Source organism: Microcaecilia unicolor, chromosome 2 (genome assembly GCF_901765095.1).
Source record: "Microcaecilia unicolor chromosome 2, aMicUni1.1, whole genome shotgun sequence".
NCBI classification, from domain to species: Eukaryota; Metazoa; Chordata; class Amphibia; order Gymnophiona; family Siphonopidae; genus Microcaecilia; species Microcaecilia unicolor.
The window spans coordinates 419,640,083-419,667,026 of NC_044032.1; the positions used below are offsets into that span (position 1 = coordinate 419,640,083).

The window sequence follows — 26,944 nt, forward strand, 5'->3', positions numbered from 1 at the left end:
CTTCCTTGCTCCAGAGACAGCTTTACTGAGATGTATAGTCGTCAGCTGAGTTTTTTTTTTTGTTTGTTTTTTAAACAAAGCATAAGAATATAGGATATGATTTTATTTTTTGCCAAAGTCCATGAATAATTTTCAGGTCAAATTTTTAACGTCCTACATTTATATGAATAAAATGCAATATGCTTGCTTTATTTTAAAGTGAACTTGAAGCTTTGATTGATTTATTTTTAATGTTCCTCTTTATCCTGTTAGACCAGTCTAGGCAAATGGGTTTATTCATCTTGCCTGCAGAGGGGAGGCAGAGAACACACCTTTGTGGTGACATCACTACTGCCTATAAGATACTGTGCTCACAAGAAACACTCCATTATTCTGTGCCTCCAGCAAGTGGTGGTACAGACTGTTCTGGTCTATCAGGACTGAAGCTCCCTAAGTCTCAATGCTCTGATGGCAGCAATCCTCAGGCTATTTTCCTTCCTCGAGGTCCTATCATATCTCTTGGGGCAACAACCTGTGAACTGTTTTGCTTTTGAGGTAGGGCTAGTAGGCCAGTGTGGCTCTCAGCCTTGGGTGGTAGCTAGCCTTGGTTGAGCTTGGTTGGTGGAGGGCCAAGTTGCCTTTGAGGCCCTTGCTGGCCAATCTAGGGCCAGGATTTAGGAGGTAACCTCCATCACCTGCACCCTTTCTATGTATGCCTGTGGGGCCTTCTCTTCCTCCCCCTCCCCCACCCCAACCCTAGCTGTGAGGCCAGTAGTGGTTTTGAGGATATTGCATGCTTGGAGGAGTAGCCTAGTGGTTAGTGCAGTGGACTTTGATCCTGGGAAACTGAGTTCGATTCCCACTGCACTTCCTTGTGACTCTGGACAAGTCACTTAACCCTCCATTGCCCCTGGTACAAAATAAGTACCTGAATATATGTAAACTGCTTTGAATGCAGTTGCAAAAACCTCAGAAAGGCGTTATATCAAGTCCCATTTCTCTTTCCCCTTTAAAGCAGCAGGAGGGGATTTATGTCTTATGAACTGTATGGCATTGATAGGACAGGTTGCTTTGAAGTAGGGTGGAGGCATGCAGAGCCAGTGGGGTCATTTGGTGCTCCCTAGGTACATAACACAGCCAGGGAAGAGGATGCAGTGCAAAAAAAACTTGCATGGGTGGAGCCTGGATCTGCCCAGCCTGTGACCTTGTGTGGGGCTGCTGTAGGTGAGGCACTTCTGCAGCTGATGTATTAGAGGTGGGAAACGCTGCAATTTTGGAGTTACCTTGTGGTGCCCAGATCCCCCTCCCTCCATTAATGGCAACTAAGGGCAGGGGGTATAAGGGATCTTCTGTACCCATGGCCCCAGGCCTACAGGAAATTCCCCTAGGCTTGTTCTGATCATGCACAAGGCTTACTGTCAACTACAGAGTCCTGGGGCTAAAGGAACAGGGCAGATGCTGAAGTCTTACATAAGTACATAAGTAATGTCACACTGGGAAAAGAACAAGGGTCCATCGAGCCCAGCATCCTGTCCACGACAGCGGCCAATCCAGGCCAGGGGCACCTGGCAAGCTTCCCAAACGTACAAACATTCTATACATGTTATTCCCGGAATTGTGGATTTTTCCCAAGTCCATTTAGTAGCGGTTTATGGACTTGTCCTTTAGGAAACTGTCTAACCCCTTTTTAAACTCTGCCAAGGTAACTGCCTTCACCACGTTCTCCGGCAACGAATTCCAGAGTTTAATTACGCATTGGGTGAAGAAAAATTTTCTTCTTGAGCAAGTTTAGGAAGGAGGTCCCACTTTTAGGTGGGCCAGGCCAGAATGCTTGGCTGTGGGCTGGGCTTTAGATCCCCCATCACCACCACCACCACACACACACACGCTTTGCCAATTTTCCCCTACTGGAGGGTGCACTTTCCTCTGTTGAAGAAGGATTGCCAGTTCTCTGATTCATCCAGAAAAGAGGAACTTATTTCTCAAGTTCTGAAGATATTGAAGATAGTGAATTGAGAGAGAAATCTGATCCTGGAGGAAGCGTGCAGGAAGGCCAAAATCCTCAGCAGACTTTATCCACTTCCTCTGGCAGATAGGAGCTTCCTTTTCCACATCCTTAAGGTGGATGCTTCTCTGGCTACAGCGACCCATAGGACTATAATCCCTGTGGAGGAAAGTACAGCTGTAAAGATCTCCTAAGATAGGAGGATTGAAGTCCTGTTGAAAGAAGTGTCTTTCTCATGGGTCATGCAGGTGGCAGTCCTCAGAAGTTACTTGGCTTGCAACCTGTTGCACTGGATTCTGCAGCTTCCAGAGAGTGCAAAGGAAATGAGGTTGGAATTGGAAGCGGGCTTTTTAGCAAATGCTCTGTATGATCTGATCCGTCTGTCAGGACACTCGGTGGCATTGGTAATCGCTGCCTCTCGGCTTTTGTGGCTGTGTATCTGGGACATGGATATAGAATTAAAGACATGTCTTAACAAGCTCTCATTTAAAGGTCACCACCCTGTTGGAGAGGAGTTGGAAAACTTTGTGGAAGACCATTGTGAATCCAAGCCTCAGAAGCTCCTGAAGGATCAGTTGCATTTGACTGGGAACTGCAAAAACAAGCTCCACCTTTGGGGCTCCAAGTGTTACTGGCTTGGTAGATAGTCATCTTTGCTGGTGGTCATTCTTCAGGTCAGGATCATCTCTTTTGAGAAGCTCAGAAGCCCAAATCCAGAGACTTCAATAGCTTTGTGGCTGCTAGAGCTGCCCAGTGATGCTCAGCAGGTCCACCCCAAGGTACAACTGCTATGTATAGAGGAAAGGGGGTGGCAGTTAATCAGGATTTGACCCACATCACCTTAGACACTTAGGTCCTAGGCATCAACCATAAAGTTTACACTTTAGAGTTGTCTTCTCTTGTCCTCAACATCTTTGTCTCCCCTGAATGCCCCAAGGAAGAAAGGGCAGCAGTGGAGTCCATTCTGCCCAAACTGGTAGTTCAGAAGGCTGTAGTTCCAGTCGCACCAGCTGATCTAAGGTCCAAGCATTAATTCAATCTATTTTGTGGTTACCTTCAGGTTCATCTTCAAAGGTCTCAGTTGTTACCTTTGGGTGCTATGTATGGTACCTTGGACCTTCTCCAAAGTGATGGTAATGGGCGACTTCTTTGTGTGGCAGTGGCGTTCCTGGGGGGGGTCAGTGGGTGCGGTCCACCCCGGGTGCACGCTGCTGGGGGGGGTGCAGCGCCTTTCCTCTGTTCATTCCATGCTCCCTCTGCCCCAGAACATAGTAACATAGTAGATGACGGCAGAAAAAGACCTGCGCGGTCCATCCAGTCTGCCCAACAAGATAAACTCACATGTGCTACTTTTTGTGTATACCTTACCTTGATTTGTACCTGTCCTTTTCCGGGCACAGACCGTATAAGTCTGCCCAGCACTATCCCCGCCTCCCAACCACCAGCCCCGCCGCCCACCACCGGTTCTCGCACAGACCGTATAAGTCTGCCCAGCACCATCTCCGTCTCCCGCCACCGGCTTTGCCACCCAATCTCATCTAAGCTCCTTAGGATCCATTCCTTCTGAGCAGAATTCCTTTATGTTTATCCCACGCATGTTTGAATTCCGTTACCGTTTTCGTTTCCACCACCTCCCGCGGGAGGGCATTCCAAGCATCCACCACTCTCTCCATGAAAAAATACTTCCTGACATTTTTCTTGAGTCTGCCCCCCTTCAATCTCATTTCATGTCCTCTCGTTCTACTGCCTTCGCATCTCCGGAAAAGGTTAGTTTGCAGATTAATACCTTTCAAATATTTGAACGCCTGTATCATATCACCCCTGTTTCTTTTTTCCTCCAGAGTGTACATGTTCAGGTCCGCAAGTCTCTCCTCATACGTCTTGTAACGCAAAACCCATACCATCCTCGTAGCTTTTCTTTGCACCGCTTCAGTTCTTTTTACATCCTTAACAAGATACGGCCTCCAGAATTGAACACAATACTCCAGGTGGGGCCTCACCAACGACTTATACAGGGGTATCAACACCCCCTTTCTTCTGCTGGTCACACCTCTCTCTATACAGCCTAACAACCTTCTAGCTACGGCCACCGCCTTGTCACACTGTTTCGTCGCCTTCAAATCCTCAGATACTATCACCCCAAGATCCCTCTCCCCATCCGTACCTATCAGACTCTCCCCGCCTAACACATACGTCTCCCATGGATTTCTACTCCTTAAGTGCATCACTTTGCATTTCTTCGCATTGAATTTTAATTGCCAAACCTTCGACCATTCTTCTAGCTTCCGTAGGTCTTTTTCATGTTTTCCACTCCCTCCGGGGTGTCCACTCTGTTACAGATCTTAGTATCATCCGAAAATAGGCAAACTTTACCTTCTAACTCTTCGGTTACTTCCTGTTCCGGGGCCGAGAAGAAGCATGGAACGAACGAAGGACAGGCGCACGCGGCACCCCCCCCCCCCCCCCAGCGGCGTGCACCAGGGGGGGTTCTTTTGCGGGGGTGTCCTTTCGCCAGGGGGATCGCGCTGCATCCGGGGGCGGAGCGCATCGGCGATCCGCCCCGGGTGTCAGCCTCCCTAAGAACGCCACTGTTGTGTGGAGAGAATTCTGGTCCCGTATGTGATCAGGGCCAAGTCGAAACAGAAGATGCTGTTGGTCCCTGCCAGTGTTGTAGCTCTAGAGCAGCTGGATTGGGTGGTGAATTACAAAAAGAGCAAGTTGTGCCTGACCTAGGGCGTGCAAAGGAGATGAGGTTGACATTGGGAGCAGCCTTTTTAGCAGATGCTCTGTATGATCTGTCTGTCAAGGCACTAAGTGGCATTGTTAATCGCTGGCCCTCTGCTTTTGTGGGTGTGCATCTGGGCTGTAGATAGAGCATTAAAGGTCTGTCTTGGCAAGCTCTCATTTAAAGGTCACCTCCTTATTAGAGAAGAACTAGAAAAGTTGGAGCTAAACAATTGGGAAGCTGGGTGCCCTTATTGACAAGAGACTGAGTGTTCACAACCAGTGAGAAGGTGGACATATTGCAGGCTCAAACTGTTTGGGATTATCTCCAGTTCTTGGTTTCTGGCGACCACTCAGGAGCTGGTGCCATGGACAACAGTACATATGCAGCTCCTTCAGAGTGCATTGCTGGTGTGCTAGTTTTTTGCAGTCCCAGGATTACTAGGCACATCTCCCCTTAATGTTTCCGTCACAGGAAAACTGCTTTCCATGTTCATTCACTTGATATACCGCATATAGTGAGACATCTGTGCGATATACAATAACATTTAAAAACTACAGTTAAAAGGAAGGAACGCCATTAATGACAAAGGTAATTAAAGAAAACCAGCTCTTTGCTCTAATGTGGTGGCTTGTCACTAAAAACCTGGTAAAGGGGATAGGTCTAGATCCTAGTTATTCACTTGCAGTATAAGTTGCAGGACTGGGGAACTCATCTGGGCCAAGTGGCCCAGAGGCTCTGGTCTCCCAGGAAATCAAGGTGATCTATAAATGGTTAAGACCAAAGCCATTAGACTGGCTCTACTTTGGTTTCACTAATTGGTGAAATGGAGAGGTATGAATTTTGTGTGACAGTGCAACATCTATAGCTTAAATCAACAGACAAGGAGGGGCACACAGTGCTGGATTCATCCAGGAAGCAAGTCATCATCTCAGCTTGGCAGGGCAAAACCTTGTGGGGCTTTCTGCAGCACACAAAGCAGGTGTGGAGAATGTTCAGGTGAACTTCCTCAGCTGGACTCTCTTGGACCCCAAGGAATGGGAGTTGAATCTAGATCTTCAGCAGGTGGAAAGAGTTCAGTTTAGGTGTTGAAACGCTTATGCAGTCATGGTTGAGTCATCAGCTGCTTTGCGTTTCCCCCTTAGCCATTAAGTCAGACAATCTGATAGATGGAGGACCATCCAGCCACTGTGGTTAGGATGGTACCTGACTGGCTGCAGAGGTAATGGTGTGCAGGTCTTCTGAGGCTATCAGTGGCCCAACCCTTCTGATTCTGTCTTGGCCTGGGTGACCTGCATCAGGGTCCTGTGTCTATGGGAGACTCAGCTCAGTTTTTTTTAATGGCCTTGAAAAGGTATGGAGAGTTTGAAGGAGTTATGTTCTGCTGGACATAACTACCCTTAATGCCCATAAGACCTTTATCTCATTGGTCTCTGTTTCCAAGGCCAATCTTTCTTCCATCTGGACATTCCTGTGAAGGATCCTGATAAGGGTCTGGCTTTTAGCTTGCTAAACTTGCGAGTAACATCAGTTTTCTGCATTTGTGATTGGATTCATGGCTGTTCATTGTCCTGTTGCTTGGATGTTGTGAGTTTCTTGTTGGGGGAGGGAGGGTTATGATCAGACACCCATGCATGGCTGTAATTCCTCAGTGGGACTTGAATTGACTGCCTTAAACTGTTGTACCATGTATTAGTTAAGGTCTAATCTCTCAAGGTAAGCTTCATGGCTGTTTGCTTGGTTTGCTGCATTTTTGAGCTACAAGCCTTGGTAGAAATTCTTATTTGCTTTTCCTCTGGGTATGGTTTTGTTTCACCAAGTGTTCTTTCTTCCCAAGATGGTCTCCCCTTTTATGTGAATGAGGTCACCACCATACTGGCATTCTTGAAGAAGAAGGCCAACAGGGAGAGCTTGTGGTACAAATTGTATGAGGAGCAGGTTCTTATGCACTATCTGAAGATTAGACTCCTTTTGGAAGTTGGATCACTTGTCCTGTTTCATGGGCTGTATAGGGCAGAGGCTGCTTCCAAGGCTTAGTCCTCTGGCTAAATGATGCCATTGCTTGCTTGAACCTATTTCAGGAGCTAATTCTACAAGGGTGCAAGCATCTTCCTGGGCAGTATGTTGAGCCATTTCACCAGAGGACATCTGCAAAGCTATGACTTGGTCTTCTCTGCATTCCTTTCTTGTGTGTGCAATACTGGAGTGTTTCTTGTTTGTACAGGCTGGAGGTGACATGTTGTATTCGGGGTTCCTCATGTTCTAAAGAGCCCTAGCTACTTCCCACCCTTAGAAGAAGGGGGCTTGACTATATCCCATTCATCTGGAGTAGTCTAGTAGAATGATGAGGAAGGTCAAATTTAATTTTCTGTTCATTTCCTTTCCTTTTATACTGCTAGACCAATCTTTACACCCACCCTAGAAGCTAGTGTTTTTGTTGCTATTTTTTTGTTGTTGTTCTGCAGATTTTTTTACGCGCAGCAGCAGAGTCTGTTCTTGTTGAATGTGTGTTTGTATTACTTCTCCTTCACGTTCTGTAAGTTACTGTCCACGTCCTTTGTGGATGGGTTGTAGTTTTTGATCATCGGACCAAAAAAAATCCAACTGCACTATTTAACTTTGGTACAAATTACTGGAGTGTTTCTTCTGTGTATAACACCTTATACAAATCAAGGTAAGGTGTACACAAAAAGTAGCACATATGAGTTTATCTTGTTGGGCAGGATGGACCGTGCAGGTCTTTTTCTGCCGTCATTTACTATGTTACTATGTTATAGGCAGTGGTGCTGTCACTGCAAAATTATGTTCTCTGTCTGCATCTTCTGGACTATTTTAGCAGGATTCAAAGAAAGATAATTAAAAGGTAAGATTAAGTTTCACCTTTTCTTATACAGCTGAAGCTGCTGAACAGCTGGGAAAAAATGTGAAACTGGTTGAGCGCTTGGTGGAATGGTGTGATGCCAGAGATCACGCAGGTGTGATGGGGGAATCAAACAGACTGCTCTCTGCTCTTATACGACACAGCAAATCAAAAGTAAGTTATTTGTACCGCATGGATGTTTTGTTTAAAAAGTTACTATAACAAGAGAATATAATCATTTTGTGATCTTTTAGTCTGAGTTGAGACAGAGTTCAGTTTTTATGTGTGAATTTTGTGCTGGCTCCTTATTGCTGACTAGTAATAGAAGTTTGATTGAGCAGGAGTCTTGGATGCAAATTAAGGTGACAAACTCCAGAGAGGAACAGAAAAAGAAGAAAATAAATGCCTAAGAATAAGAATAGAACTTGGAGGATGGGGAATGGAAGGAAACAAAATAGCTTATTAAAGGTGTCAATGGAGAGAATATGTGAACAGCTCTAATTAAACTGCATTTCAGTTTTATTTCCACCTCTAGGTGTCAAGAAAGTAGACACTGAAATTCCAAACAGGTTCTTTATTCGTACAGACCTAACGTGGCCACGTTTCGCCAATAAAACTGCATCAGGGGTAGTGACATAAAACAACTAACCAGGGACAAGAAAGGCTTAGCCTGGATTGCACAACTGATCATCCAAGATTACTTCAGCAGTGGTTCCTTCACAGAAGTGGAGCAGCAGCTTCAGTCCTCAAGCTGCTGCTCCACTTCTGTGAAGGAACCACTGCTGAAGAAAAGCATGTGGGCCTCAAGATTGGGTATGAAGAGTAACCTTTATTTAACGACCCTGTGGATTTTCAGGCCGCTGGGTGGAGGTAGTAATTGTAATACAGACAAATGAAAATAATCCAAAATTTGAACCCAGTGATAGAATCGGGGGAAAATTGCCCCTTACATATTTGTTTGAGTTATACTATAAAGACCATTAAGCAATCATATATGGGTCTATCTGAAAGAACACGCTAGTCCACTCAGTAGTTATATAGCCAGGTTATCTTTTAACTTGTAAGTTGCTGTATGGAAATGTGAAGGTTAGTGAAATAGGAACTCATTTTTAATTATGTTAAAACATTTATACTTCCCAAAATGTCTGGGTGAGGGGAAGCAGACTATTTTATCAGCAACGATTCTGGTGAGCACTGAAAAAACACCTCAAGCCCTGTACATAGGAAGTCTTTAATAGCTTTTACTGTAATGGTGCTTGGTGGTGTGAAAATCTGGATAGTTCTGGAACTTTGAGAAGGGCCTTCTACACAGGCACATGACAAAATACATCAGTGGTTCTATATTACAGTGCTACCTTCAGAGGATTACAGTTGCAATGTCTAACATAAGTTACTTTGGAGTCCTTTCACTAAGGTGCACTAATGATTAGCACACGCTAAATGCCACACAGCCCATTGTATATCATTGTGTATTTAGCACGCACTAAATCCTTTAGCACACCTTAGTGAAAGGGTCCCTTTGTGACCTCTGTTGAGTTGAAAACAAAGTGGACTGGGTTGCCCAGCATTATAGAGCATACACTGCACATTTGAATGTTAGGTTGAATAACCTGACTTTGCAAACCCATGTTTGAGGAACATTACATTTCAGGTGCAGTAGGTATTTAGAGGAGTTAAAAAATTGCCCTCCTAACTAGTGCCTTTATATAGGGTCCTTAAACACTGGTAAAATGTGGCCTTAGTATGCCCATATACAGGATTTTCCTGAGTGCAAAGGCCATTTTTACTGCTGCCGAAAAATGACCGATTTTTCCAGTTTCCAAATTCATGGCCACGCCAGAGGCGTAGCCAGACACCCAATTTTGGGTGGGCCTGGGCCCAAGATGGGTGGGCAGAAGAACACCATCTTGTCCCACAAGTGATTTGGTCTGTCCCCTTCTCGCCTGCATGCCATATGGTCTCTCAAACATCCTCCCTCCCCCACATACCTTTTAAATAGCAGATTTTCACTGACAGTGAGCAGCAACTAATACACATTGCTTACAGCCTTCCCTCTGATGCAATTTCCTGTTTCTGCATAGGCGGGAATACATCAGAGGGAAGGCTGTGGGGCCAGTGCGAACAGTATGTATCAGTCGCTGCTCACTGCAGGCGAAGATATGCTATTTACAAGGTATGCAGGAGGAAGAGTAGTTGGGAGTTTTCGGCTGGTGGGGCTTGGGGATCCCTGCCAGCCACATCTTAGGTGTGCTGCTGCTCAGTGGGCCTGAGCTCACCCTTGGCTACGGCACTGCCACATGTTAATGTTATCAAAACACAGCAAAGATGACAATGCAATCATAAACAAGTCACTGGTACTGGTAAAAATTTAATCCAAACAAAACACGACTCGATACGGGCTTGTGTTTTGGCCACCTGGCCTGCCTCAGGAGTCTAAAACATATACAGATATATACATGGAAACAGTCTTACTAAAGCATTCTAACATTGAATGATTTAAAAACATAAATTGATGCATAAGTAAATGTTAAAAGAAAACTGAGTACTTGTCTTAGAGACCATAAAGGTTAACATTTAAAAAAAAGCTTGCAAAGACAACAAAGCAATTGAAGAACATCTCTATGCAAAACAAGAAATCCAAAATTGCATATAAAATCCCCATAAGGTTTAAAGCCAATGATAACAATGCTATGAATTGTAATGCAATGTGACAAACTAAAAAATACATAACGGTGAGAAACAAAATGTTTTATACATAACGGCGGTTAGCGTATCTGGGTGTAAAAAAGGTTTGGACAAGTTCCTGGAGGAAAACTCCATAGTTTGCTATTGAGACAGACATGGGGAGGCAGCTGCTTGTCCCAGGATTGATAGCATAGAATGTTGCTAATAACTGGGATTTTGCCAGGTACTTGTGACCTGGCTTGGCCACTGTTTGGAAACAGGATACTGAGTTTAGATGGATCATTGGTCTGATCCAATATGGCTACTGTTATGTTCTTAAGTATTTAGTTTTTTTTAGTGCATATGCAATACCATACTAGCATTAAAAAAAACTCACAATACGAATATTAAAAGCAAACCTTAAAAATGGACTAATTTCTGTAAAATATACATAAATAAAAATTGTGTTAAGTATGGGTAAAATGCTATTAATAGTATTCGGTGGAAAGACAGAAACCAAAGTAATTACCAATTATATTTTCAACTATTTGAGAAGAGAAATGGGGAATCCATGCAAAAAATAGATACATAGGAACCCACGATAAAAGAAAATGTTCTCAGTTTGACACTTACTATGAAAACATACAAAAAACTAACATGCTAGCAGTGTAAGCAACATACTGTTATGATTCTGCCGGTTTGGCAGAGGGAGAGGGGGGACGTCTCTTTTGATTGGCTGCCAGGGTTTGTGCTGACGTCAGTGGGTAGTACTTAAGCCTGCATGTTGCTACTTACTTACTTTGCTTTGGCGTTACATTCCCTGTGTGACTAAAGCCGTACAGTTTTCTGTCAGTACGTTCTGACTTTGATCTGAGTTTTCCTGTTCAGGGATTTCTTTCCTTTCCCTTCTGTTTGTGTTAGCTGAGAGGCAGCGTGTGTGTGTGTGTGTGTGTGTGTGTGTGTGTGTGTGTAGTATTCAGTTCTCTTGCCTCCAGCTGGGCTTCCCTTCACTGCCTGCAGTTCACTGAGGGAAGCCAGCTGCTTGTTTGTCAGTTGGGGCTGAGGTTTGTTCAGTCTCTGTTTCAGCTAGGCTGCTTGTCTGAGTGATTCCTCTCAGGTTGATTGTTTAAGGATTTCTCTTCCCAGTGTATGCTGGCTCAGTGTGTCCCGTCCCGGGTCCTTACCTGTGCTCCCTCGGGGGGGAGCGATGGTCGGCGGGGCTCGCGGTGCCCAGGGCGGCAGAGACGAGCTGCCGGCGCTGCCGCGGGTCGGCCCGAGGCCGGCGAACCGCTGGAGCGAACGCCGGCCTCGGAGAAGGGAGCACGCCGGCCAAGAGGGCGGCGGCGTCGTCGTCCTGGCTCAGCGCAGACCAGCGATCAAGCTCCGCCTACTCGCGCCGGATTGGCGCATTACAGCTGAGACTCCGCCTGCAGGGTGGGCTGGCCAATCCAGGCGCTCCTTGCCTGCCAGGGCCGAGGGGATTGGTTCCTCTTCCAGGGAAGGGATGGACTGGCGGGGGATTTAAACTACGGAACAGGAAGGGTCCAGGGCTTCCGTTTCAGATGTCAGAAGCCGACACAGTGGATCTCGGAGTGTTACCCTCAGAGACTGTGTTCCTCTTCAAGCTAGCCGTCCTTGCTAGCCACCTTCAGAGACTGTGTTCCTCTTCAAGCTAGCCGTCCTTGCTAGCCACCTTCAGAGACGGTGTTCCTCTTCAAGCTAGCCGTCCTTGCTAGCCACCCTCAGAGACTGTGTTCCTCTTCAAGCTAGCCGTCCTTGCTAGCCACCCTCAGAGACTGTGTTCCTCTTCCAGCTAGCCGTCCTTGCTAGCCACCCTCAGAGACTGTGTTCCTCTTCCAGCTAGCCGTCCTTGCTAGCCACTTTCAGAGACTGTGTTCCTCTTCCAGCTAGCCATCCTTGCGAGCCACCTTCAGAGACGGTGTTCCTCTTCAAGCTAGCCGTCCTTGCTAGCCACCTTCAGAGACTGTTCCCTTTCAGTGCTAGCCGTCCTTGCTAGCCGTCTGCAGAGACCGTGTTCCTCCTCAGTGCTAGCCGTCCTTGCTAGCTGCCCTTCAGAGACTGTATTGCTGACTACCAACCAGGCCGGCCGTCACCCCGCGGTTCCAGCAGTCCCGCTGGCCGCCTGCAGCTGGGGGCTCAACCCTTGGTGAACGGCGGTCGCCGCGGGTGAAGATTCGGGGTGCGCGGCTGTCCTCTGAGGTCTTGCGGGACCTCAGGGAACCTAAGGGCTCACCAATAACCAAAACAGGACAGGAAACGGAAGCCATGAGCTCGCCTACGCAGCCTGATTTACGGGACCTGGCCAAGGTACTTCAGCAGCAGCAGGAGCAGCTGAACGCCCTGTCAGGGGCGCTCCAGAACGTATGCTCTCAACTTTCAACGCTTCAGGTACAGAACCAGGCTGCTGCGGTCCAGGGGGCCGCAGCATCTCCCCGTTCGTGAGGGTTCCGCATGGGACCTCGGTTCCCTGAACCGGCACGATATGATGGGGCCCCTGGAGGTTGCCGGGGGTTCCTCAATCAGTGCAACCTGGCCTTCCGGATGCAACCGGAGGCATTTGCCTCGGACCAAAGTAAAGTGGGATATATCATGGGCCTATGCGAAGGGAAGGCCCTGGCCTGGGTGGCCCCACTAAACGAACAACAGGACCCCATCTTGGATGACTATAGTGAATTTCAGCGCCGTTTCCGTATGGTGTTCGACCTTCCTGGGAGACCATCTTCCGTGGCGTCGGAACTGCTGCGAATTCATCAGGGAGAGGGGACGGTGGCTGATTATGCCATTCGTTTTCGGACTTTAGCCACGGAGCTCCGTTGGAATCCGGAGTCCTTGATGGCAATTTTTATGGAAGGGTTACAAGAACGAATCAAGGACGAATTGGCAGGACGAGAGGTCCCAGGCCAATTGGATGCCCTGATTTCGCTCTGTATCCGAGTAGATACCCGGTTCCAGGAGCGAGCTAGGGCCCGGGCGGAACAGCAAAAGTGGGTGCGGGGAACGTCCCGGACTGCTAAGGGGCCGTCCCTTCGCCGTGGGAACCGGGACTTCAAGGAGAATGGGGAGGAGCCGATGGTGATGGGCCGTCAACGGCTGGCTCCCTCCGACAGGAAGAAACGTTTGTGGGACGGACTGTGCCTCTATTGTGGTGAGGCTGGACATTTTATCCGGGCCTGTCCCGCCCGGGCGGGAAACGCCTCCCCCAAGGCACCTTGAGGGGAGGGGTCTTGGGGCATTCCGCTCCCCTACCGGATTCCCTGATCACACTGCCAGTAATACTAAGGTGGCACGAGACCACGATCCAGACCCGGGCCCTAGTGGACTCCGGGTCGGGGGGCAACTTCATCGGGCACGAACTGCTGCAACAAATGGGCTGGCCCACGCTCCCGCAGCGGCCGGCGCTGCAAATAACCTCCATCCAGGGAACTACATTACCGCAGCCGGTCACGGAGGTCACCCCCTTTTTGGGATTGCAGGTAGGGGAGGACCACCGGGAAGAGGTCCAATTCCTTGTACTATCCCGGACCATTCATCCAGTGGTCCTAGGATTGCCATGGCTACGGAGTCATAGCCCTGTTATTGACTGGACCGGGGGAAGTATCCGAGCTTGGGGTAGTTCCTGTCGGGAGAACTGTTATAAGGGCCGGAGTGGCAGCTGCCCTGCATTAGCTAGTGTGCCCGTGGGGGCACGGATAGAGCTGGGCTCCCTGCCTATGGACTATAGGGACTTTGCGGATGTGTTTAGTCCAATGGAGGCGGAGGTTCTACCGCCTCATCGGTCCTTCGACTGTGCCATTAATTTGATGGCAGATACCATGCCACCTCGGGGCCGACTGTATACCCTGTCCCGAGGAGAGTCCAAGGTAATGCAGGAATACATCCGGGAGAATCTGCGGAAAGGGTTCATCCGGCCCTCTACATCCCCAGCCGGGGCCGGGTTCTTTTTTGTTACGAAGAAGGATGGCTCCTTGAGGCCCTGTATTGACTATCGGGGGCTTAATGCCATCACGGTAAAGGATCGTTTTCCTCTACCGCTCATTCCCAAACTCTTTGACAGGCTGCAAGGAGCCCAGATGTTTACCAAGTTGGACTTGCGGGGGGCCTACAATTTAGTTCGAATCCGGTGAGGGGACGAATGGAAGACGGCTTTTAACACCCACGAGGGACATTTCGAGTATCGGGTGATGCCGTTTGGCCTATGTAATGCCCCTGCAGTGTTTCAGCGACTTATTAACTATGTGCTTGAGGATTTGTTGAACTCTACGGTAATTGTATACCTGGACGACATCTTGGTTTTTTCCAAAGACCCCGCGGAACATGTGAGTCATGTTCGCGCAGTGCTGCAACGGTTACGGCAATTCCGCTTGTTCGCTAAGCTCAGTAAGTGCGCTTTTCATCAGAGGTCGCTACCATTTTTAGGACACATTCTGTTACCCGGGGGCCTACAGATGGAGCCGGACAAACTCCGGGCGATTCGGGAGTGGCCACAACCGCTGGGATTGAAAGCCCTACAACGTTTTCTGGGATTCGCGAACTATTATCGCCAGTTTATTCCTCAGTATTCACAACTGACGGCGCCGTTGACGGCGCTCACTAGGAAAAACGCGAATGTCCGGACTGGTCGCCCGAGGCGCAAGTGGCTTTTCGCCAGGTAAAGAGGGCGTTCAACTCAGCGTCCATTTTGTTAGCCCCGGATCCAGAGAAACCCTTTATTGTGGAAGTGGACGCGTCCGCGTTGGGAGCCGGGGTGGGGGAGGTCGCGCCTACGGCAGAACTAGTGCCGGCCGCTGATCGAGCGAAGGTAATGCAGTGGGGGCATTCGTCCAGATGGGCGGGGCATTTTGGGTATCAAAAGACTCTTCGTCTCATTGCCAGACAGTACCGATGGCCTCAGATGAGGCGAGACATTCTTCAATTCGTTACCACCTGCCCTGTGTGCGCCCGAACTAAACCGGTAATCGGGACCCCCATGGGGAAGTTACAACCGCTGTCCGTACCGGCAGTCCCCTGGACGGAGCTTTCCATGGATTTTATCACCGACCTCCCCAGTTCCCGGGGGCACACGGTGATTTGGGTGGTAATTGACCGTTTTTCCCGGATGGCCCATTTTGTTCCCTTGCTGGGACTTCCTTCGGCGGCCGCCTTAGCTCAACTCTTCATTCAACACATTTTTCGACTGCATGGGCTGCCTCTTCGGATTATTAGTGACCGAGGACCCCAATTCACCTCGCGCTTCTGGAGGGCCTTGTGTACAGCATTGGGGGTGAAGACCCACTTTTCATCAGCATACCATCCTCAAACCAACGGCATGGTCGAGAGGACGAACCAAACATTAAAAGGGTTCTTGCGAGCGTTTGTCAACAAGCGTCAAGATAACTGGGTCTCCCTACTTCCTTGGGCCGAGTTTGCATATAACCACAGCGTTCACTCGGCCTCGGGAGACTCTCCATTCTTCTTGGTATATGGACAACATCCCCGGTTTCCAGCACCTTTCCCGTCTGGATCTCCGACCCCCATGGTTAATGTAACTCTGGCAGAGCTGCAAAGAGTCTGGGAGATGGCCCGAGAACAATTGCAGAGAGCGGCTGCCAAATACAAGATCTTCGCAGATCGTCGCCGGCGAGCCGCTCCAGTCTTACAACCAGGGCAGAAGGTATGGCTAAGTACGAAATACCTCCGACTCCGGGTGCCCTCTCGGAGATTGGGACCTCGGTATATTGGACCATTTGCCATCCAATCGCGAATTGGAGCTGTGATATATCGGTTGCGGTTACCTAGTACCCTGCGGGTGCATAACGCTTTCCATATTTCCTTATTGAAAAGTTTTCAAGGATCTCGATGGCACCCCCAACGGCAGGAGGCCGAAGCTCTAGAAGCAGATCCCGATCCGGAGTATGAGGTGGAGGATGTTCTGGATTCAAAGAAGCGACGGGGAAGGCTATATTATTTATTGTCCTGGAAGAATTTTGGTCCCGAAGACAACTCCTGGGAGCCCGCGGCGAATGTACATGCGCCAGAGTTGGTCAAAGCCTTCCATGCCCGGTCTCCTTCCAAACCCGGGCCCGGGGAAGAGGGGGCATCCGGGGAGGATACTGTCCTGTCCCGGGCCCTTACCTGTGCTCCCTCGGGGGGGAGCGATGGTCGGCGGGGCTCGCGGTGCCCAGGGCGGCAGAGATGAGCCGCCGATGGGGCTGGCGCTGCCGCGGGTCGGCCCGAGGCCGGCGAACCGCTGGCGCGAACGCCGGCCTCGGAGAAGGGAGCACACCGGCCAAGAGGGCGGCGCCGGCGTCGTCGTCTCCCTGGCTCAGCGCAGACCAGTGATCAAGCTCCGCCTACTCTCGCCGGATTGGCGCATTACAGCTGAGACTCCGCCTGCAGGGTGGGCTGGCCAATCCAGGCGCTCCTTGCCTGCCAGGGCCGAGGGGATTGGTTCCTCTTCCAGGGAAGGGATGGACTGGCGGGGGATTTAAACTACGGAACAGGAAGGGTCCAGGGCTTCCGTTTCAGATGTCAGAAGCCGACACAGTGGATCTCGGAGTGTTACCCTCAGAGACTGTGTTCCTCTTCAAGCTAGCCGTCCTTGCTAGCCACCTTCAGAGACTGTGTTCCTCTTCAAGCTAGCTGTCCTTGCTAGCCACCTTCAGAGACTGTGTTCCCTTTCAGTGCTAGCCGTCTGCAGAGACCGTGTTCCTCCTCAGTGCTAGCCGTCCTTGCTAGCTGCCCTTCAGAGACTGTATTGCTGACTACCAACCAGGCCGGCCGTCACCCCGCAGTTCCAGCAGTCCCGCTGGCCGCCTGCAGCTGGGGGCTCAACCCTTGGTGAACGGCGGTCGCCGCGGGTGAAGATTCGGGGTGCGCGGCTGTCCTCTGAGGTCTTGCGGGACCTCAGGGAACCTAAGGACTCACCAATAACCAAAACAGGACACAGTGAGTTTAACCCTTTGTGTACTGTGTGTATTGTGTCCCTTCCTCTGACTGTGTGTTTGTTCAGTAGGGCTGTGCTTCCCCTCAGGAGCTTTCTCTGGGTCTGCTGGCTCAGTGAGTTTAACCCTTTGTGTACTTTGTATACTGAGTCTCTGCCTCTGTCTTCTGTGGGATTGAGGCAAGGGCTTTCTGCCTCCCTTTTGTGTCTTGTACTCTGGCCTCTGGCTGGGGGCTATCTCACCCCTTTTGGCTTGCTGTATTAGCTCCCCTGTCCTGCGCTAGTCCCCTGGGAGGGTGTGACCCTGCTCTGGTTCTTTTGTTACTCCCTCTGCCCTATTGCTGGGGTTTAGCGCGTGTCTGGCATTTTGGGGCCTAGTAAAAGAAGTCCTTAGTTATTTATTTGGGGGGCCCTTTTACAAAGCGGCGGTAAGCCAAATATGGGCTTACCACACGCTAATCTGGAGCTATCGCTGGCCCAACACAGGACACTGGCAGTAGTTCCAGCCCCAGCATGTGCCATTTCCTGCGCTGGGGAAATAGGGCTGTATTTTTTTAGCACTGCGCTAACCCGGTGGTAATCAGGCAGCACTGCTATACGGTTACTGCCAGGTAACCAATGGGTGACGGTAAGTGCGCCCTCTCACATGGCCACATGGTAAGACCAATCTTTCCACATGGCTATGGCTATTTTCAGCCTTTTTTACCTGCTGCGGTAACGAGCCTCAGCACATGGCAAAAATGGCCCCCGCTGCTACCGCGGACCCTTTTTTTTTTTTTTACCGCAGCTTGGTAAAAAGACCCCTTAATGCATAGTCTTATTTTACCCATTCAATAATAACTTGTATTGGATAAAAGTGAAGTACAAAAATTTCTAGAACAGTTTTCAACCTGAAATGAAACCGCATGTAATACTATTCCTGTACCTTTTTATTCATACATCTGAATGCCATTTATTTATTTTAGGATGTAATTAGGACTATTGTTCACAGCGGTGGTGTCAAGTACTTTGTTACCATGGCAACTAGTGAACATGTAATAATGCAGAATGAAGCACTTGTCGCACTGGGACTAATAGCAGCTTTAGAATTAGGTGAGTATTGTAAAGATTGCATTTTATGTGTTGATTTTATTATGTTGGCTATTCTGAAGGTTAGTATTTTTTTTTTCTATTTAATGGTTAACATTTTAGGGGCATCTCATCTGAGAATGAATCAAGGTTATAATTGTGTAATGTTGGTAATGTATGTAGTACTGTATGACAAATATTTAACTGGATAATTTAGGATTATTGTAATAGAATTAGATTCACTAGTTTTAAGTGAGATGCTGTGCACCTAGAGGAATATGTGCCAGAAATGGAGTAAGACAGGTGGTAGACTGATCTGGCTTGGCAGCAAAATGCTCCTAGATGTGGTATGAGCATGGACAATGGCAACATACCATCCTGTATAACTGAGATTTTTAAACCAGATTTTAAAACAAAAACCTGTTTTGTGTGGGGTTTTGCTACCTTTATTATTTAAATTTCTTTATTAATTTCAAATTAAACAAAGATACATCTCTTTGAATAGATACATCCATTTCAGGCTTCAAAGAACATATAAAGAATATTATTACAAAGAAATTTTCTTGAGAAATGGAATTATAGTCCACTAATATAGAATGGTGGATTCAAGACGGTATAAAGCCAAAGGAAGTTAGCATAAAAAATAAGTAAATTAAAGTATACTAGCAGCGGTTCTTTAAGTATTTTCGGGACTTGGTGTTTGGGTTAAGGCCTGGTTCCTCTTCATATCAAGGAAAGACCGCAATTGTTCTTAAATATCAACATGCATTTACACGGAAATCGTAACTGGAATATCGCCCCAATTGTAAGAGATTCCTGTTTCATATCCAGAAATTATTTTCACCTCTGTTGTGTCCATCGTGCAATATCTAGAAATATAGAGACCTTGCTTCCTTTAAAATCCGGATGAATATTTTTAAAATAAAGTCTCATTAAAGATTCTTTATCTTGTAGGAAAACGAATGTTACAATTAAGGTTGCTCTAGTCTCTGTATTATCCATTGATTGCTCCAGAAAATTTGTTAAGTCCAATTTCTCAGGTAAATCAGGTTTAGGAATATATTTTTGTGGGGAAATCTTCATTTCCAGATAATAGATTTTTTGAAGTGGAGGTAATGATTGTTCGGGGTATTTGAATACCTCTTTCAAAAATTTTTCAAACATATCCTTGGGAGTGACAAATTTAGATTTTGGAAAATTTAACAATCTTAAGTTCAGGTTTCTTGATTGATTTTCAAGATTCTCTAGTTTCCTGTGAATTAGTATTCGGTCCCCTGAAATTAATGATTGTTGTTGAGAAATTTTTCCTAATTGTCCTTCCAAGTCAGTTTGCTTTTTCAACAACCCTTCAGTCTGACTTTTTAAAAAGTTTATCTGCGTTGAATTATTCAAGGAGACAGTAATAAATGAGGTACAGACCTTGTGGAGAGATTCTAAAGCCGTCCAAATCGTCTCCAGCGAGACCTCGTGAGGTTTAACCAGGGGCTGCATCGCCAAGGCACAGGAGGTAATTTCCTCCTGTGTTGCTGTTATCGGCAGTTCCTCCATGGTTTCCCCCACTGTTATCCTGGGCAGTCGCTGGGCTCCCTGCGCCGATCCTAGAGTTGAATTTGGCGTCACTATTGCCTCCGGAGCGTGCCACTCCTTCGATCCCGTTCTGTCTTCGGTCGGTACAACGCTTCCGGGTGCACGCGACGGTGTCGGGGTCAACGGTCCCAGCGGGCTGAGCGATAGATCGCTCTCCTGAGCAGGGCTCTTCCTTTCACTGCTAGTGGAAACGCCCGATACCGGAGTAGAAACCAAAAATGCAGACAAAGACTGCTGCCCAGGCAAGGAAGGGATCTGCTTCGGGAGGGGTGGGCCCCTCGGCTTCCCTTTCCTTTTCGGCATGGTTCAACAGGAAAAAGTCCGTTGTAGAGTAATTTTCGGGAGCGTCTTTGTCGCACGTCCTGCTGGATCGCCATCTTGAATCGTTTTGCTACCTTTAAAGTAGATAAGTATGAAAATATATAGAGAATGGCAGGGGGACAGGTACCTGCGGTAACCATGGGGACAGTGCAGGGATAGGGATGGTGAAGGAATGGGCATAGAGCCCGTGGGGATGGGGACAAACTTTGTCCCCATGTCATTTTCTACTTTGAAGTTTGTTAATGAACTGGACTGTTTATGTTTGAGCGATGCAGATAATGATATTTTGATTTTTGGGGGGAAAAACCAGCAGCAAAATTTGCATGGGGGATCCTGCACATTTCTGCTACCAGCACATCTTCTAAGAAGACATTTTCTATTGTAAGAAGCACTGTGGAAGACAGGAGAGCTAGACTGAATCCTGAGATTGTTCATCCACAGATTAAAAAATCATAACAGTTCTTTATAGGGCATATGTTTCCCCTGCTAGGGCATATAGAGCGGGTTCTATTTTAAGAGGGTGGATTAGGATTCCTTGGGGTAGTAGAAGTCAGCTATTGTTGGGGTTGGAAGGGTAGTGGGGTTTGGGGGGGGGGGGGTTATTATAGTTGCTGCTTGTTATTGTTTTCTATTTGTGATTTATAAACAACAGTTGCACAGCGTATTCCTTTTTATACTTTAATAAAAAGATTTAAATATAAAATCATAAATGTTCGCGGCTTCTGCAGGTGGGCACAGAGCACATGGGGATGGGGCAGGGATGGAGACAGGGGATGGGGTGGGGATGGAAACAGAACCTACAGGGACAAACTTTGTTCCCCATGTTATTCTCTAGTTACTTCACAGTGTTAGAGCTTGCTCTAAGGTTTTGTGAAATTGATATGGACTTTATAAATTTGATGTAATAATAAACTCTTAGCCTAAAGTTTTAACAATTCTTGTTCAACTATTAATGAGGCGGAGGGAAATACTTCAGATGCTCAATCATAGAGCTGAGCTTTTCCATCACTAGTCATAAAAAAAAATCTCTCCTACTCTCATAAATATTTATTGTTATGCTGACTTGAAAAGAGAAAGTTGTTGCAAGTTGACCCGAGGTGGCAGACAGTGGGGACAGTATGCAAGGCAGCTAACCCTTTTTAAATGGCAGCTTCTGAAGAAACTAGAAAGTGAAACAGAGCAACTCCATGAGCAACGCCAACATAGTTAAGTAGCTGCTGTAGATTAATATATTGTTGAAGTAAAGTTGACTGTATATATATTTTAAGAGAAAGTGATTGAAAAATATTTTTATTATTTATTTTTTCTTTAAAATCACTTTTGTGAGTAGGGGAGGTTTTTATGACTGGTGATGGAAAAGCTCAGCTCTCTGATTATTTAAATCACATGACTGAGCATCTGAAATCTTTTCCTACTCATTAATAGTCGAACAAGAATTATGAAAACTTTAGGTTATGTAAGACTTACATTTAATCTTGTGGTGTTTACTTAGTCTGATTGCCAAGCATACTTTATAGATAGAATAGTAAAGATGAATGTTACCATATGCATGTATTGATGGTGCTAATTACAGAAGGAAAGTGGGAATACAAACCCGGCTTATCCAAAAATGGACCACAGAGGTTCTAAAGTTAAGCAATGTTTATTGAAAAACTAGTAAAAAAGGCCCGTTTCTGACAGAAATGAAACGGGCACTAGCAAGGTTTTCCTCGGAGTGTGTATGTTTGAGAGAGTGTGTGTGAGAGTGACTGTGTGAGAGAGAGTGAATGTGCGATTGTGTGTGTGTGAGAATGAGAGTGTGGCAGGTTCCCACCTCCATCCTACTTCCAGGGTTCCGCCCCCCCCATCGGTCTGTCTCCCAGTTGTAGGGGGCCCCTCCCTCAATCCCTCCCTCCCTGTTGCAGGGGGATCCCCCTCCCTTTTTGGCAGTTGCAGGGTCCGGGCACCGTTTTTCCGAGTTGCAGGGTCAGGGTCCCCCGTCCCTTTTTGGCAGTTGCAGGGTCCGCCCTCCGGTTTTCCCAGTTGCAGGTGCCCCCCGCCCTCCGGTTTTCCCAGTTGCAGGATCCCCCTCCCTCCCTGTTTGCCAGTTGCAGGGTCCCCTGTCCTTCCAGTTGCAGGGTCTGTCTGTGTTCCCCCTCCTTTTGTTGTGGATGTTTTTTCACATGGAAGAACAATTTAAAAACGACAATGTGAAGCAGCAGCTCCTGGTTTGGCTTCTGGAAATCAAGAGTACTGGCCCTTTAACAAAAGCCCTTAACAAAGAAGTCCCACCCCCTCCGGTGTGTTGCATGTATTATTGATAAGGTGGTCCCAGGAGGGGGCGTGGGCTGAACAGGTTCGCCGCCAAGTCTGGATGTTGATCAATCTTTAATTTTTGTAGCAGTTCTGCTTTTGGTGAGTGACTTCGGTTATTAAGAGCAGGCGGAAGGCGGAGATTGAAGAGTTAAAGTGTATGTTTGTTAAATGTTTAGGGTTTGCAAACTTCTGTGCACAGTTGAAGAGGCTGTGGAAACCTTGCTGCAATCTTAGATCCTAAAACCTGGTTCAGCTGTGACAGTGAAAGAATCGCAGCATTTCAATCCAAAGATCCAGAAGATGAAAAGAGTTTTGAGAGATCCGAGATAAGGGGGGTGGGATTGGATTTTGTCGCTGTGGCTTAGCTTCAGCCATGACTGCTGGAGTCGGTTGTGCGTTTCTACTCTGGGTGCCTCTGTTCCATGCTTTTGAAGGTGAGTGCTTCTTATACCATAGGAGGGTGGACGGGGAGTGCAGGCAGGCAGCCGCAGAGCAGCAGGGAGTCGAGTAGGAGGGCGGGGGTCCATTGGGCATTTCGTGGGGGAGGGGGGTCGAGCAGTGACTCGGGAGAGGGGAGGGAGAGAGCAGTCGGCGGCGGGTGGAGAGGGGAAGGGTGCGTCCTTGGGGGGGGGGGGGGGAGAGAGAGGAGGTGGCGTGTTACCTTACTGCTCCCTTCCCATACCGTTTCTTTGTTTCATCATTGCTCCACCGTCGAAGTAATCGTTGCTCCGTGGACGTCATGACGTGCGAAGCGAGGGCGTGACTGACAGAGATGGACAGATGCTCAGTCGAGAGGCTTCACCACCACGAATGCCACTAACCCTTCACGGAAGTCGATGGAGCTGGAGTGGCTTCATTAGAACGCTGGCCTCGCGAATTATGTCTGGAAGGGGCATGGCTGAGGGCGGGTGTATGAGTGAGACTGAGTGGTGCTGACAGGCTACAACACTACAGGGCTTTACTGTTTCCCTGCCACACTGTGAGCTTCAGTGAGCTTCAGAACTGGAGGTGAGCTTGAGCTTTATTATATTAGATGAAGTGACTCAATACAACATGGTGTTTCGGCTAGAAAGCCTGCATCAGGAGTCTGTAAAATCGTTGAAAAAAGAGTACAGAAGTAAAGGAGATATGATGGTCTTTATAAAGACCGTTAACATGAATGGATAACTGGATCGTGAGCAAAGCAGTTGTTTATGGCATGTTTTGCTTGATTGAACTAATGGAGTTTATTTTCTGGAGCACAAATGCACATAGTCCGTGCTTTTATGTGGATGAAAAAAGTATCAATTCTTTTGGACCTCTGATACATCCCATAGATTTGTTGTGGATAGGGTGCAAGACCAAGATTTGGGGGGCGTGTGTGTCTACCTCTCCACTCACTGCAGTCCCCCTCCCCCCAGGAAAGTAGACTAAAAATGGAACCAGTTGGCAATCTTAAGATATGGCATGTGTTCACACTATTTTAAATCACGATGTCGATAGAACTGAACCAATAGGTATGAGTGAGGCTTCTCTTAAAGCTTTGGTACTATAGTAGTAGTATGGAGAGAACTGCTGACAAGATTATACAAAAACAAATTTGGTGGTCAAGCTATAGAGGGATGGCATGTTTAATATGAATAATCCTGCAGTATTGTCAAGAAGAGATTTTGGTGTTGGTGAAAGCAGGGATCATGAAATCCTAGGTTCCTGGTCACCATGGCAACTAGAATTACCCTCTGGTCTCTGGTGCCCAGGATATCCTGCCCCATTTGTGACCATCTCTGGGAAAAGGGGGCTAAAGTAGCAGGTCCAAAATATTGAGAGTGGCCAATTTTTTTTTTTTTTTTTTAATGCCATGGGTCCATAAGCAGTCAGTTACATTTCAACTTCTGTAATTTTATTTCACATAAAAGGATGGAGTTTGGACAGTTGTACAACAAATTGATTGCTCTAATAAACTTAATTTTTTGTTTGATGATTTTAGTCACCTTTTCCGAGACGTGATCACATATATGTAATACTCTAATTGTATCACCGCTCTAGCCGTGGAACAAGAAGTGCATGGGTTTTTTTGCACAGTGCAGTTCACCGAGTTTGAATTATCAAGTCTCGCAACACTAGCACGAGTGTTCCTGCATTGCATGGCTTAAACTCATAGAAAGCCACATGGTGCAGAGAACAGGAAGCTTCTATTCTACACCTGCAGATGAGTAGAGGTGTGCTATTTGAGAAGGAGGAATGCGGGCTTGTCTGCATGCAAGGATTCACTAACCTGCGAAGGGATTCATTTGGCTTCATGGGGTAGGGGAAGAGGTGTAGAGGCTTTGAGGGTGGTTGACTGGCTTCCTTGGGTGGTGAGGGTTAGCTGAGGGGGAGTGGCCAGTTGGAGGGAAGAGGTTAGCAGTGGGTAAGAGACGAATAAGAAAATTGCCAACAGGATTGGGAGGATGAGAGACAGTCGATGTATACACAGAAGTAACAAATCTTTGCAGAACACACAGTATGCAGCAAAAGAGCCAAGATGACTCAGGAATGATGATTGAGACTCGACACAGCTGTGTTTCAGCCAACTGGGCCTGCATCAGGAGGCTCTTATATCAAATAAGGTCATCCACTTGATAAATTGGTCTTTGCAATTGTATAGAGAGAATATTTTGTGCGCTCGAGTGGTGCAAAAGCTTTGCAAACAGTAAAACTCTGAGCGTTTTGTACCACTTGAACGCATGATTTATTATCTCTATACAATTGCGAGGACCAATTTTTCCAGTGGATGATCTTATTTGATATAAAAGACTCCTGATGCAAGCCCAGTCGGCCGAAACACAGCTGTGTCGAGTCTCGATCATCTTTCAATAAACTGTTTTATCCACTGGAGTGTTGTCCACTCATTCCTGAGTCGTCATCACTGTTTTGCTGCATAGGATGAGAGACAGACCAGGTGATGACAGTTTAGGGGAATGCTAGCTATGTAATTCTGCCAGTGACCTGCAGCAGTGTATTAGGAGCCAGTTTTACCAAACTTACTTTTTCTCTTATAGAATGAGAAGACAGCCGTAATAAATTATCCGCCATTGCTAAGTTTTGATGAAATGTTTATTCAGTAGAAATTGTTTACTGTGGGTTCAGCCTGGATGGACTGATACCTGTATAATAACAGTCCTCCCAAAACAGTGTCTTGCTTTTGGATGAAGTAAGATATTTCAGGTCAAAAGTAAAACCACCTTTTAGAAAAGGAAATTTAAAAAAGATCAAGAATATGTCTCATTTTCTTTCATCAATATCATTGTGAGTGAAGTTCTGCCATATTTCTGCTGTTAAATAGTACCTTCTGAACTGGAATGCACAACCAGTTTATTTATTTATTTATTGCATTTGTACCCCACATTTTCCCACCTCTTTGCAGGCTCAATGTGGCTTACAATACATCGTGGATAGTGGAGATATGAAGAGAATAGACATTTGGTGTTACAGAAGGATTTTGGGTTACATGGTAATAGAATACATGATAGTAATATATAGTAATATAACAGAAGACATTATTAAACGTTTCTGGATATATGTGTGGAGTTTTACATGTGTTGATTTTTATGGTATATCTTGTCAAAGTTGATAGGAATGTTTCATTTTTTTAATCTCTGGATATGAATTATGTTGTCGATATTAGATAACGGTGCTATGAGAGTAATAGAGCAGGATGAAATAATTCAGGATGTTGCATTCAATTGCATTTGTGAAGAAGCAGGTGAAGGCCAGGGTTCAAATCTCTGCTGCTTGTGACATTAGGCAAGCTAATTCACCTTCAGAAACAATCTTAGGCCACTGTTTACTTATTGCTGATATTGTTGCCCAAGTCTAGTTTACTGTGAGAAAATTAACCCCAGGATTCACTAATACAGGGTACTTCAGTATTTGTATGCAAAACAGTGCACAGTATTTACTTTGTATATCTGGTTTTTAAAAAAGTGTACGTTTTACCAAATAATCCTTATTAATGGGCAAATAATATACATTACTGTCACTAACACAGCTTAGTGAAAAGGGGCCTTAGAATATAAGCCCACTGGGACAGGGAAATACCTACTGTATACTTGAATGTAACTCAGTTTAACTCACCAAGCAAAGGTGTGTGCTAAATCTAAACAAGTAAAAATCAACACATATGGAGATTTAAAAAATGGTATCTAAAATAAATACAATTGAAAGTATGATAGTGGATTGCTTTATTGCTAGGTGTTGTGGGTTTTTCATGATTTTCTGTAATCTAGTTTCATTTTTTTTTAAAAGCTATCGTGAACTGTGAGAGAATATTTAAACTAAACGTTTGTTCACAGTTATACTTTGTTTATATTTCAGGCACTGCTGAAAAGGATCTAGAGAATGCAAAACTAATTCAGGTTCTACATAGACTGCTGTCAGATGAAAGAAGTGCTCCTGAAATTAAGTACAATTCCATGGTGCTGATTTGTGCTGTCATGGCATCAGGTGAGTTTGCCAGGGCTGTTGAAAGCCTCTTAACCT

At 46.6% G+C, this 26,944-nt stretch overlaps 1 protein-coding gene across 3 annotated transcripts in view; it reads left to right on the forward strand.

The window, feature by feature from the left end:
- RAP1GDS1 (Rap1 GTPase-GDP dissociation stimulator 1) overlaps positions 1 to 26,944 on the forward strand; it is a 222,491-nt gene that overhangs the window by 176,061 nt on the left and 19,486 nt on the right. For all 3 annotated transcript variants that reach the window (XM_030190713.1, XM_030190714.1, XM_030190715.1), the window contains 3 exons: positions 7,604 to 7,743; positions 18,139 to 18,265; positions 26,780 to 26,908. In XM_030190713.1, coding sequence (XP_030046573.1) covers positions 7,604 to 7,743; positions 18,139 to 18,265; positions 26,780 to 26,908 — 396 coding nt within the window. The remainder of the gene's footprint in view (positions 1 to 7,603; positions 7,744 to 18,138; positions 18,266 to 26,779; positions 26,909 to 26,944) is intronic.